This window comes from Orussus abietinus, unplaced genomic scaffold (assembly GCF_000612105.2).
Source record: "Orussus abietinus isolate OABI.00-Male unplaced genomic scaffold, Oabi_2.0 scaffold30, whole genome shotgun sequence".
Classification (NCBI taxonomy): Eukaryota; Metazoa; Arthropoda; class Insecta; order Hymenoptera; family Orussidae; genus Orussus; species Orussus abietinus.
Genome location: NW_019394276.1, coordinates 340,614 through 354,015, shown reverse-complemented (window position 1 = coordinate 354,015; position 13,402 = coordinate 340,614). Strand labels below are relative to the sequence as shown.

At 52.4% G+C, this 13,402-nt stretch overlaps 1 protein-coding gene across 2 annotated transcripts in view; it reads left to right on the top strand.

Annotated features, from left to right (window-relative positions):
* The window catches only part of LOC105701717 (MKL/myocardin-like protein 2), a 101,946-nt gene extending 89,901 nt beyond the window's left edge, over window positions 1–12,045 (top strand). For both annotated transcript variants that reach the window (XM_012428693.1, XM_012428694.1), the window contains 10 exons: window positions 3,079–3,144; window positions 4,089–4,385; window positions 4,453–4,838; window positions 4,918–5,199; window positions 6,100–6,240; window positions 6,778–6,961; window positions 7,059–7,349; window positions 7,472–8,100; window positions 8,201–8,734; window positions 8,816–12,045. In XM_012428693.1, the coding sequence (XP_012284116.1) occupies window positions 3,079–3,144; window positions 4,089–4,385; window positions 4,453–4,838; window positions 4,918–5,199; window positions 6,100–6,240; window positions 6,778–6,961; window positions 7,059–7,349; window positions 7,472–8,100; window positions 8,201–8,734; window positions 8,816–9,160 (3,155 nt within the window). In that variant the 3' untranslated portion in view covers window positions 9,161–12,045. The remainder of the gene's footprint in view (window positions 1–3,078; window positions 3,145–4,088; window positions 4,386–4,452; window positions 4,839–4,917; window positions 5,200–6,099; window positions 6,241–6,777; window positions 6,962–7,058; window positions 7,350–7,471; window positions 8,101–8,200; window positions 8,735–8,815) is intronic.
* Window positions 12,046–13,402: the final 1,357 nt, after the last annotated feature.

The window sequence follows — 13,402 nt, the reverse complement described above, 5'->3', positions numbered from 1 at the left end:
TACCAGCGCGATTTATGGTGCCAAGGAGTAGGGAAAAAAAAAAGAAAGAAATCCCCCTTCCTCTCTAAATCCCCGAATTATTTATCCGGACCACCCTTTTAGCCGCTGCATTTCCGGGACTTGTGGATTTAAGAGATTTAAGAAATTTAAGAAATCCCTAATTAGCCGGGGTAATTATCATCCGTCTTTCCGGCGCATTCCGGGGGACTTGTTCTTATTCGCTCTCGACTTCTTCGGTCCCCTTTCTCCCCTCTGCCCCCCACCCTCTCCCTACGGGGGCGAGGGAGGTGTTCGATGCACGCGAGATTCACTCGGCAGGAATGCAACCCGCGAATTTGCATTCTATGCATCGCGCGTAGGTACTTATGCACGAGCGGGGCTGCGCGCGCACACGCCGGGGTGTTTTATGTGGAATCCTCCTGATATATTATCTGCGTCACCATAGGCGTGTGCGGTTCAGGCCCTGCGTCGCTGGAATCTGCCCGGATTTTTCGCCCCCCGTGTTCTTTTTTCCCCTCTGCCCCCGTTCTTGTTCGCTTTGCTTTGCTCGCCGCACTTATCGGGGCCCCCCGTTCAAGGGGAGATTTATAGTCGGGGGATTTTTCGGGGCCCGCCGGGGGACTCTTAGGAATCCTATCGATTGACAATAACGCCGCGAGCGGCCCCGGCCCTTTGGTGATATCCGCGAGATGTGGTATAAATCCCGTGATAAGAGCGAAGGTGGAGGATAAGGGAGTACAAATCGGACATTAACGCGAGAACCGGTCATTGTCTCGCGTATAATCAAATGTCGCGCCTCCGGGAGCGTTAGGAATTATCTGGGAAAATTGACGGTGCGCGATCGAGATGGAATATATTTATTTTCTTGCTTAACGCCACGTTAGGGGTGTGTTGATTCTGCCTAGGGGATATGCACGTTGCGTTTCGGATACTCATCTGTACAAGAGGCGGCGCTCGTGTCCCACGCGGCGCCACGTGTCTTGGATTTCGGGTTGAGCCTCGCATATGTCGACATATATCACGGGGAACCTACGCGGCGGTTCCCGGGCGTTAAACGAATAAAAAACGGCAGCCGCGGGAAATATGTCGGTGGGCGGGATAGCGTAATTCAGCCTCGAGAGACGAATCCCCCCTTACGTAAAGGCTCCCTGTCCGATATGTCCCTCGTAGCGGTTATTAATATTTCATCGGCCAAGATCGTCACCTCCCAGTCTTAGGTGCTAGAATAAATAAACCCATCTTACCTGCATCACTTATTGGTGCGTCGTCGTAACTCGCAGGGTCGATGAGGCGCACTCAACCCCCAGGGGGGTTGCGCGTCATCTAAACCGAAATGCCCGGGGAGTCCGAGAAAAAGGGACCCGGGATTCGCGAGTCGCAGTTTCCGAGCGAGTGCGCACAAAGGGCCCCGATGCATCGGGCCGCTGCATCGGGCCCCTCCGCGTCACCCGGCGTGCATATCGGATAACTATGCACGTGCGCCGGGCCCGGAGTCGCATGCGCGCCGTTCTCTCGGGGGCTGAGCCCGTGCGTATCTCTTGGTAGCTCGTGCCGCTCTGGTCGTTAGCATCTGTCTTCCGTGGACCACGGCATCCATCGCGGGCCCCGGGCCCCCGCCGCCCCCGGGCCTTATTTTATCCTCTCTTTGCGGCGCGAGCCGCGAGTCGGCCCGCTCCTCCAGAGGGCTCGGCCAAGCAACCCGGCTCCGCGTGTAAGTACACTCGGCGCTGATAATGGCCCTCGTTTACCACGTGCCGAGATAAAACGCGCACCTACCGCGGAAGCGCGGCGAGCCTAGACCCCCCCGAGGCCTAACCGAGGCTTGAGAAAGCCAAATTTCGAGAGGTTGAATTTTCTCACCTTTTTCTTTCCTTTCTTTAGAGGACTTTTTAGGAAAATCTAAGGACCGCGAGAGGTGCAACGCGTCGCCGTTTAGCATATATCCAGATACTGGGAAAAAAAAAAATCATTCGCCGGAGATACTGCATTTTTTCTTTCCCCCTCCGATTTTCGGGAAAATTCTCTACGCACCGCGCAGGTGCGTAGAGTTGGACGCGTTGGAGAATGCGGCGCAGCTGAGCCATTTCGACCGTCGCCGCTTTGAATTCAGATTGCGCCGTGATTGGTTTAGCTTTTGGCTCGCAATTTATGCAATCTCCGATCCGAGCTTTATTTATAACCACGGGGCCCTTTGTGTGTTAATTTGCGCGCGCACGGCGGTTTTGGGGGGGGAGGGAATTTCGAGAATCCATCGCATTAGCCAGGACGTCCATCGGAGTCGTTCTTATCCGGTTGCTCGATTGCGACAATTGATTTTCCCGAAACCGGAGAAGGAGTCCAAATCGCGATAAGCTGACTGTCCGACTCGTCGCTTCCTTCTTTCCGCGGCTGCGGGGAAGGAAAAAAAAAATAAGAAGAAGAAGGGGGACGTTTAATGCAGCTCGTGCGCAAGAAGCGCCGGGCAAAAACACGGTCGCGAGGATCCTTCGGGGTTTCTTGCTCGGCGAAAAGAAAAAGCTCGCTCTTCGTCATCGCGAGTCTCGCGGGGGACTCGGCTCTCCTCCCTTCTTTTTTCTCCTTTTTGTCCTTTTCGCCAGCCTCTTCCTCCTCCGGCTCGTCGTCTTCTTGTCTCCTCTCGCGGCACTTCTGCTCCGGCGACTTCGCGAGATCGAGCCGACGACTGCGATTCCGCCGGCGGAACGGTTTATTCGGTATGCGGAAAGTAGATGCCGCCCGCGGACCCCGCAGATCCCTTTGATCCGCGATTTTTATAGAAACGCACCCGCGGGCCCCATTCCGCGAACGCGGAATTGGGTCGCCCCGCGGGAGAGACCATCTTTACGGCGCCGCGACTTCCGTTCGATTTTTATCGCCTCCTCGAAATTCCCGAAATTCCCGAGATCCCCAGAATTCCCAGGATCCCTCCTCTTTTCAGCTATCATTTTCTCTTCGTCATAGCTTCCGCCAATTTCGCTGGACAATCGGGAAAATCCTCCTTAATCCCTCGTCGATATCACCTGGCGAGACCAATGATAAGAGACACCGATTAATCGTAATCTCACCCTTCCTCTGTTACAGCGCTGAAGGTGAAGCTCATGCTGAGAAGGCCCATCAACCAGCTGGTGGCACAAGGCATCATGCCTCGTAAGTGACAAGCTCTTAACTCCCCTATCAGTCCCCCGAGTAACGCCGATAAGAGATTCCTTCTTCCTAAAAAAAGAAAAAAAAAAAGAAGCATTAAATACGCGGACCCTTAAAAATCATACTGATTTGCAAATTGACGAGAAATCACGGAGACTATCATCGAGATTATGCCCAGCAATTGTTTAAGTCGCACCCCGGTCCTCTGATATGGTTTATCCCTGGTTATATTCTCGCCATTGCGCCGATAAAGAAGCGCGCGACGATCCCAGGAAAACTGATCGAGTTTTCAGCGAGGTCCAAATCAGCTGGCACCTCATCACCCTGGAGGGACCCAATGATTTTTAATTTCGCGCCAATTCCTAGTTCCCCGTCGTTCAGAATTAGACCAGCCTCGCGTCGATTAATCGGTCGGATTTATCCGCGCGAGAACTCGGCTCGTCTCGTCGGTGCTCATAAAGTTGATCGAGAGCCCCGCCATTGCTCCAAATTTTGCCGGGCATCGCTAGACGGACAATTGGGCCAGCAACTGGGCTCGATATATCGCGGTGCCCGGCGTCGTTGTCGCGTCGGACTATCCGCGATTTTGCGTAATAAAGTGCCGGCGACTGCGCCGCGTTTACTGGGAATAGAACGGGCGAATTTCGGGAAGACGCTCCTCTTCAAGTACGCGTGTCAAGAGAGTTAACCGAGTGGAATACATAAGTCCCGTCAAGATGGGTCTCGACGTTGACGACGCCCGAGTGCCGGTTCTCCGGGGAAAATCCGCGGCCTTTGGACCGAGAGACCTGTTGCTGGTCTCGAGACCTCGCACCAGGTGCCAAAGGCATGCCGTTAGGAACCGAGCACTACCGTGAAAAATATAGGAATAAATAAAACCAGTAAATCTGGAAAAATTAAACTCTCGACCGGAAGCTAAACACCCCCGACCGATCGTTCCTCCACAGCCCTGAAGACGCCGCCAGCGTTCCACGAGCAGCGGAAGCAGCTGGAGCGGGCAAAAACCGGGGACTTGCTGAAGGCGAAGATTCAGCAACGACCGGGCCGGGAGGAGCTGGTGAGGCAGCACATCCTGGAGGACGTGGGCCACGTGGACCCGAGCCTGGCGGAGCGTCAGCGCATGTTGAAGAAGGCGAGATTGGCGGACCAACTGAACGACCAGCTGAGCCACCGACCGGGACCTCTGGAGCTGATCCAGAAGAACATCCTCCACACGGAGGAGCCGATCGAGAGGGCGGTCAAAGGTAGGTAACCTCCAGGTTCCCCCGACCGGACGCCGAAGAGCAGCAACAATCCTCGATTCTCTTCCAGAGGGTCACATTCCCTTCAAAGCCACCTGCGAGGGCCAGGTGACGAAGCCGCAGCACCCGGATCACTACATCACCTTCGAGGATGACTCCCAGAGCTCGGAAGGTGCACCCTCTCCCCCTCTGGAGTCGAGGACCGACGTCCTGGAGGCAGCCGCAGCATCCGCGGGGATCGTCACGGTGTCCTTGAGCATCCCGACGACGGGAGGAGCGGTCGTGGTGACGTCGACGTCGCCGGTATTCCGTCAGGCAGCGACGGAGCCGACGATACAGACGTTCGCTGAGCTGTGCAGCAGCGTAGTGGGTCCCCAGCATCAGCAGCAGCAGCAGCATCAGCATCAGCCGCAGCAGCAGCAGGTCCAGCAGAGTCAGCAGCACGCCGCCACGCAGGTGAGCATCGATAGGTGTCCCTCCGATGATCCAGTTTCCCATAGACATGCATAGGAATTAATATCCTTCTTCTTCCCAGGCGAACCAGAGCAACGGACCAACGGCGACGCTGCTCCCCCTGGCCCCAGCTCCGAGTCCCATGTCGCTGGGCTCCACGACCTCGAGTCTGAGTCCCCTGTCGAACATCAGCATAGCTTCCCCCCCGGCGCCACCCCCAGCCGCCATCACCCCGAGGCCCCAGCCCAGCCCCATCTCGTCCACCTGCCAGAGGAGCGACGCGCCAGGGAAGGACAAGAACCGGAAGAAATCGAAGACCAAGAGCCAGCCGAAGACCCGCACCATCAAGTTCCACGAGTACAAGGTAGGCCCGATAGTCCGGTCAGCTAACCCGTTGGAGATCCTCGCAGGGCAGGAGTAGGTGAGCCAGGAGATACAGAAGAGGTCCATCGATTCCGTCCTCGAGGGAAGTCCGAGGAAACCGCGGTCTTCAGGGTCCCCCCAGACCCTGAAATCCCGACTCGGTCGGGGGAAGTCTTGGACCAATCGCACCGGGAGCGAGGAAAGCGGCCCCGGCGAAAGTTCCGAGGAGATATCTCGGTGACGGAGAGACTCTCCTCGGCAAGGCCGGGGGAAAGAGGGAGATGGGAGAGGCTGGTCGAGAGATGCCCGGGGATCCCTTTGGCCGGTAGGAGGGATGCCGGGAGGCAGGAATAAAAAATATGGACCGCCTTGCGAATCTCCGCGAACGGCACCCGCCCGGGGAGAGAGAAGTCGGGAGAGGAGATCGTATCGAGTGATTAACTCTCCCGATCTCGGCCCAGGGCCACCTCGTTAGCTCTGAGTAATTCGAGCGCTAATTGCACTTAAGAGCGACCGAGGTGAGGACTGGTTACAAGAGCTGCCCGATAGGTGCCAAGCGAGGTGCTCGTCTGGTCATTGAGGAGGCACCGATATATACGCGAATGCTGGATAAGAGCCCCAAAGTCCGATCGCATCGCGGATCGCCACCGTTATCATCGATTCCGCGGCCACGATCTCGAAAAAGCAACGCGGCAATTTTCAAACGGAGTTTTGACGATAATTAGGAATTAGGATGTAGAGCGTTAAAGGTCGTGGGAAACGAATTCGTCTCGTTGTCAGGCTGAACCGAGCACCCAAAGAAGCGCCTCGTTGCCGGCCCGGTATATACTAACCGACTTAACTGATTAAGTTATTAATCTAGCGGAACTAACGGCTAACGGCGACTAACGAATGTTGGCAGGGTCCGCCAAACGCGCAAAAGACATCGATGTCCTCGACGACTTCCGGTCTCGGTTCGGCGCCACCCGGTGAGACCAGCTACGAGTTGCTGCTGCAGCAACAGCAGCTCTTCCTCCAGTGGCAGCTCGAGTGGCAGCACAAGGTAGTTTTGTCTGCTCTTCCCCGAGGCTAATTAATTAATCGCTGGCAAATTGGACGGCACTTCTCCCGGCTTAATCGCCATTAAGAGGCGCCGACTTTTCGCTTTTCGTATATCAATCTTGCCCCAGCAATCGCTATCGAGGATTTCGTCGAGTCGCGCAGTCATCTTGAATTCCCAGCCCTCCGCATATGCAGCAATTAATTAACCAGCCGCTACTAATTCGCCATATATCGATTCCCAATTTGATTTGCTCCGTTAACCTAACAGCAACCGATAATTGACTAACCATCATTAAATCTAGCTACGACGTAGTTTCACTAACGCTTGTTGCTGCCCCGACGTCCCACCCAGGAGAGCACATCCGCGAGACGTTCCTGCCACGAGTCGGCAGTTAGCAATCGGTGAATTCGAGCGTTTGGATTTTTCTTCGCCCCGTCAGTCCAAGTCCCAAAGTTCCAGCTAACGTCTCTAATGATTCGCGTAGCTAATTGTCTCCAAGGAACGTAAGGAACCCGTTTGGTCTCGTTTCTTTTCCAGTACCCCCAAATAATCCTGCCAGCGGCGCAGAAGCCGCTGTCGCTGAACACCAGCGGGGGCAGCGATGCCGGCAGCATCAGCGGGAGCAGCCTAAATGCCCCCAGCCCTGCACCCTCGAATTCGTCGAGCAACCCTTCGGATCAGCCACCGTTGAGGCCCCTCGGGAAACTGGAAGACATGAAAGGTACCCCCTCCTCGACTTCTCCCTAAAAATATGAATTTTTATAAAAAGGGCGCCCAGCCAGTGGAAGGTCTAACGAGTCCAATTTCCCTTTTTCCAGTGAGCGACCTAAAAGTGGAGCTGAAGAGGAGAAACCTTCCGGTGTCGGGCTCGAAGCCGCAGCTGATCGAGCGATTAAAGCCCTTCACGGAGTCCCCTGGAAACGGGTTGTCGACTGGGTCCCACATGAACCACATGGGTCACTTCATATCGGACCCACAGGGCCCCATGGGATCTGACGAGTCCAGCTCGCAAGTCAAAAGTCCAGGGTCCTTGGTCAAGGACGAGCCCACCAGTCCCAGGACGGATTCTCCTCAAGGCAGCGAGCACGACGATCCATCGAGTCCACCAGGTACCGATCGGAATAGCCATCGATCGAAGTCATGCTCTGGATGTGAAAATATCTTTCAGCCGAGTCCAAGGCATGATTCTTGGACGGTGCAAGGTCTAACCACGATTACTTGGCGGTTACAGGCGATGACATCATCAAGGAACAGAGAAAGAGGATCGAGGAGCTGCAGAGGGAGCTTTACAAGTCGCAGCAACAGCTCCAGCAAATCAGGCAGACGCAGCCAGCAACGGTGCGCGCCGAGAAGCTGGTCCTGCAGCAGCATATACAGAACAAGATGCAGCAACAGCAGCTCGCCCTTCACATGCAGCAGCTGCAGCACCTGCAGCAGCAGCAGCAGAACCACCAGCAGTCGCAACAGCAGCAGCAGTCGCAGCAGGTAGCCCAACAGAACCACCAGCAGCAACAGCAGCAGAACCACCAGCAGTCGCAGCAGCAAACCCAGCAGCAACACGTAACCTTCCAGCAACTCAACGCTAAAGCTAGTCTCGCTGCTTTCTTGCAAGCTCAGCCAAACAATACCACCGCTATCCTGGACACGGCCACCTTGACGGTGATCAACAACAAGAAGAACCAGTCTAAGAGCAACACGACCGTGCAGCTGCCGACAGCGATCTTGCTGAATCTGGCCAAGGCAACGAAACTGAACGGATCGTTGCTGGGGGCTTTGGTGGCGCAAGCACAAGTCCAACCAACCGGCGAAGATGGCAAGCCCCCTCCACCTCAATACGACGAGGCTACGAAGTTGCTGAAGGTCAGTTACCTAAGCACCTTGCTGGCGTCGCGTGTGCCGAACTGCGGACCTTTTCCGGTTTCTCCCTCACCAAGCCAATTAAATTTTTTCCGGGTTTCAGGTGAAAATTGAGCCAGTTCAGAAGAGCCACATAAAGAGCCAAGTGGTGGACGACGTCTTGGAGATTCTGATAAAAAACGGGGAGCTGCCCCCGAGCGCAGCCCAGGATCCAGCAACGCCGACGACCCCCGGTCGCCAGATCCCGCAGAACCTGGTCTTCACGGCCCCGGCCGATAGTCCGAACCAGTCGCTGGTCTTCGCAGCAACGAGTCCCATAAGTCCCATGGCGATGGAAGTGTCTCAGAGCGACTGCTCGAGTCCCCCGGCGCCTCCACCCCCGCCTCCCCCTCCTCTACCTCTGGCTACGTTCTCGGTGCAATTGCCCACGGAGCTGCAGCAACAACAGGACCAACAACAGCACCAGCGACAACAGCAGGAAGAAGACATTCCATCCTTTAGCGCGGAGTTGCTGGGATCAGAGGCCGAACTGGACGCGGCGATGCTCTTGAGCCCCCAGTCGGTCCAACAGAGCTCTCCAGATCCTCAGCCTCCGCAGGAAGTGACGTCGTCGGACAACGCCAACCTTGATTTGAAGGTAAAGGTACTTTTGTGTGATTCTTGGGACGATTGCACGGTGAACTCGAGGATTTTAACCGGAGAGGCGTCCCCACTTCAGGAACTGGGACTAGACCTGGAGACGTTGGACACAATGGACTTCGGCCAGCTGGACTGTGACCTCGGCGTGAAGATGGAAGCTCCCCAGGACCTGATGGACATCGGGGACATGTCGATGGACATGGACGACCCCGACTGGTTGGACTCTTTAATGCCCCAGTCCCCGCCCGTGTCCACGACTCATCATCAGCCCACGCCCCCTCCTGCCCAACCCAGCAACGACCTGTACGACCCTCTGCTGGCCAACAGCCAGGACCCCTTTGATCTCTTCAACATGGAGGACTCCGACTTCAAGATGTCGAACGATCTCTCCTTGACCTGGGACAAGGTGGACTTCGCCACCTAGCCCGGGGAGTTCGGCAGCTCGGCCCTCTGTACTTTAAGCTCCTGAAGAAACTCATCCCGATCCAACGACTCGAGTATGCCAGGATCCGAATTATCAAGTCCAGGCGAAAAGACTCTCTTCGTGGTGCCCGAGATGCAAAGGCCGGAAATCCCGCCGTTCCTACAAGGTACTTAACTCCAGACTTAATCCTGGCTCCAGGATCTGGTCCTGAGATGCGAGCAAAGTCAAAGACATGGCTTCAAAGAGACCCTGCGAGAAAAATCGAAGACAGGCCAGAAGGTCTACCTAGTGATCATGAGGCGGGTCCCTCCTCATCATCCGAAACCACGACTCGGAGTGACGACTCCCCCGAAGAGTCATAGACCTTGCTCAGGGCCGCCAGGATTTAATTCTTTTCAAGCTGCCTCCCAGTTTTGGACACCTCGATCGGTTCCAAGACAAAAGCTCCGGAGTTCTACGAGTTATCGAATTAAAAGGGCTCCCTTGACTCGAAGAAGCAACCCTCGGAAGAGGGAACCGAACTGAAGCGGACCCGGTCCTACCCTAGACCATCGTCCTCCCGGAACCGCAGCTAACCCGAGGAGACACGCGCGTTAACCCCCGTACGAAATAACACCCGCAATTATTAATTAACGCTGTCTCTTGTATTAATTTATTGTCTAGCTTCAGAGGGATTACACAAAGAACGGGAAGAACGTAACGCGTGTCCCCTCGACCCGAACTGGCTAGGCTGGAAAGGGAGGTCGATGGGTCCTAAAGACTTGCCGGAGCCTACTCTAATCAACTGCTACGACGAACTGACCTCTACCAAAATGGACCAGGTCCATTCTAAGCCTCCTCGACCCATGATGATGTATGAAATGGACCACGGATCGAGGAGCTGACCACTTCGGCCGGCTCGCCGGCCGAACTCTCGAAATTCTCCAAAGAGTCTCTCGCGAGATCTTGCTCATCTTCTTCTATCGTAGTACTACTATCAGCTATCCAAACTATGCTTGCAATTGTGTGTCGCTTGAGTTTTCTAACCTGCCGAGGAAAATGGAAAGGGGGACCCCGAGGTGTGCGCTCCTCGGGGCCCCAGGTCCCGAGGAACTCGAAGCGGGTGTTTCGGGGGGGTGCGAGGTCCCCCAAATAAACCCCACCCTCTTCTCTACCGTAACTGTAACCAATAACCGCATAACATATTACGAGAATTTAATGTAACGACTTTAGACGTAATGCTAATTGTACATGTAACCAGCGACCACTCGAAATGCCTATACGGACACGTTTTCCAAGCTCGACGCCTTTCGTCGGACCATTTATCAATGAGTCAGTTTAAACGATTGATCAAACCCTAAATATAATTAATTTCTTACATTCAGGGTTACGTTGCCTACGGCACCGAGATTAAGAGGAAGGGCGAAAAAGGAAATATGGAGAACGTAGCTCCAACGTGAACTGTCTCACGAAAGGGCCGAAACCAATTATCGAAAACGTGTCCGTATCATTGTCAAGAATATCAATGATCGTCAAGAATCGATAGGCCGAGGGGCCCGAGAGGAAAAAATTCGAAACTCGACTTTTGGGCCCAGGACGGGCCCCTCGGCGTTCACCAGTCTGGCGGAAACAAGGAAAAATCCCGCCAGGGCGGTGAATTTCAATTTCCTCGGCGAATTACCGACTCGTATCAATTGGGCCACAACGAAAAACGATTGATCCGGTAAAAAAAAAAAATCGATACTGCGGCGGATCCGCGAGTAGAGTCTACTCGCGGCGCGACTCACTCCGCTTCTACTTTCCCCACTTTTCTCAAGATCATCTTGTTGCTTTGTATGACATTCCATGTTTCCAAACTCTTCAGAGCAAGAGCAAGAGAGTAAGAGAGGGAGACCGCGAGAACGAGAGAGTACAGAAAGAGAAAAGAAATGGGGGTGAAAAAAGTGAAACGACGAGCAGGGCGAGGGAGGGAGCGAGAATGGGCGAGTGCGAGCGAGAGAGTAAGAAAGATTACAGGGAATGCACTGGAGCGAGAAGCGAGAAATATATTTAACAGCAGAAGAAGAAAAAGAAAAAGAAAAAAAAAAAGAAGTAGCGAGTGCAAATCGCGGACGGAGTCGCGCCGCGCGATCGGCGAAGCTTTTTATCTCGGTTTTTCTATTTTAAAATCCGAAAATCAGCCGATTCGTTTAGCTAATTTCGAGTGCCGGGGACTAGATCAATGGGGGGAGAGAGGAATTGCGAAAACCAGAGAGCATGATTATACTTTGCGCTAATACTTATATATATATATATTTTTTTTTTTAACAAGTGGTGCTCAGTGGATCCAAATTCGACTTGGCGGAGAGAAAGGGAAGGCTCGCCATCTCGGCTCGCGTTTTCAAAAAAAAAAAAAAAGACTTCGAATTTACTATTAAATCGCAAACAGCGGGCGTCGTTTAAAGGTCCTTCAATTTTTTTTCTTCCTTTTCTTTCGCCACATTTTTACGGGCTCCAATATTCCGAGAACCGGTGCTAGCTTCGAGCTTGAATTCGATGACCGTCGGTCATGAAATTCCCCAATTTTCGCGAACCTTGAGCGAAACGAAGGAAAAAGAAAAAGAAATCTCTAAAGCAACACATTCCAAAGAGCTTCGACTGCTCTTCGAGACTCGAGCTAATACGTACAGTACCGGAAGTTAAAGAAATATTCCAGAGGTCGGTGCATTTAGACATGGAGGCCGGCTTCCGTGGACTTTTTGGATCAGGCCAAAAAGTGTACCTTTATTTCTAAACGCCTTAATTTATCCGAATCCCGTTTAAAAAGGACCTGGTTTCTCGAATCTACGAAACTCTCTGTCTCTTCGTCTTTTGGAAACGCGAGTCGAGCCGGCAAGTATCCCGAATTTTTTCGACAAAAAAAAAAAGAAACGATCCGAATCGCCAATGTGCCAAATTCATGCCCTTTGCAAATCCCTTCTTACGTACAAATCACGTATCACACCCAACTCGCGTCATTACCCGTTGCCATGACAATAAATATACTTTATTGTTCTGTAAAATATTGTAATATAGATATATATGTATATGTATAGAAGGAGCGTAGGATGTTAGACAAGCGGTGTCGGGCCTACACGAGGAATTCTCTTGTACTCGATTTTGCTTCGGCAAAGAGGGAAAATGTCCCAGCGAATGCCAAGGTTCGATTAAACTATTAAATCGAAAAATGATCGCACTGTGCTAATAAGTCTTCTGGATACGTCGAGCCATTGAATAATATTTTTAGTCTGGATTTATGTTCTCTTAAAATTGCTTAATCCAAAAATCCACTTATCCAGGGGACACAGCGAACTGTGCGAACATTGTAAACCATTAATTGTATATTCTACCCCCAACGTAGTTGAGGTGGTTTTCAAGTTTGCAGGTGCGGCGTAAAAAAGAATTGAATGGAGGATGGGGTGATCTTTTATCAGGCTGTGCGAATCCGCCGTGAGAGGTGCGTGTCCTCGTTAAATAGAAAATATATACAAAACGTCGACGTGAGCCACCGATATATATATTATATATAAATATATAGATATTAATATAACGCATCGCTTCCATAAGGCACTTGCGTTTACAGGAAGAGAGTAATTAAGATGAATGGTACACGTATATATATGTATATGTATATGTATACATATATATCAAGGCGAGCACGCAATTTATTTTGTATGAGCATACGAGAGTGCGAGAGATACGAGTTTCGTTGAGCAATACCGAGTAACGACGTAATTTTAAGTAACGAAGTAATTGTAGCCAGAGTGTGAGAGAGCGTGAAAGGACAGACGTGAGACAGGGAAAGAACGAGTGTGTGTTATTTATTTTTATTTGTTGCAAATTTATCGATTGCCTTCCATTTGAGTAAATAAATCAATAAAGAGTTACTGGACAAATAAGTCGAGCCTACAATTGCAGAACCCGAGAAGCAGGACTGAGGTTATGATTCGCACGTTTTTAATACAAATTTAGGAATAGTTTTATTTTTTAGGTTAATCGGCATTACTAACAGGTTAGGTTGCCCAGTTCGCGGTTTACCACGAGGGTACTCTGTGCACTATTTCTGAGATCAAAAACAGTCGTTTGTACAGCTTCTGTATATTTCTCGCTCATGGGTCGGTACGCGAAGGCTCGAAAACACTCAATAGCGCTTGAAAACGCTCTAAACCGCTCTGAAAATGATCGAGAAACGCTCGAAAAGCGCTCGATAACGCTAGTAGGGAAATGTAAAAATCATGCGCGAAA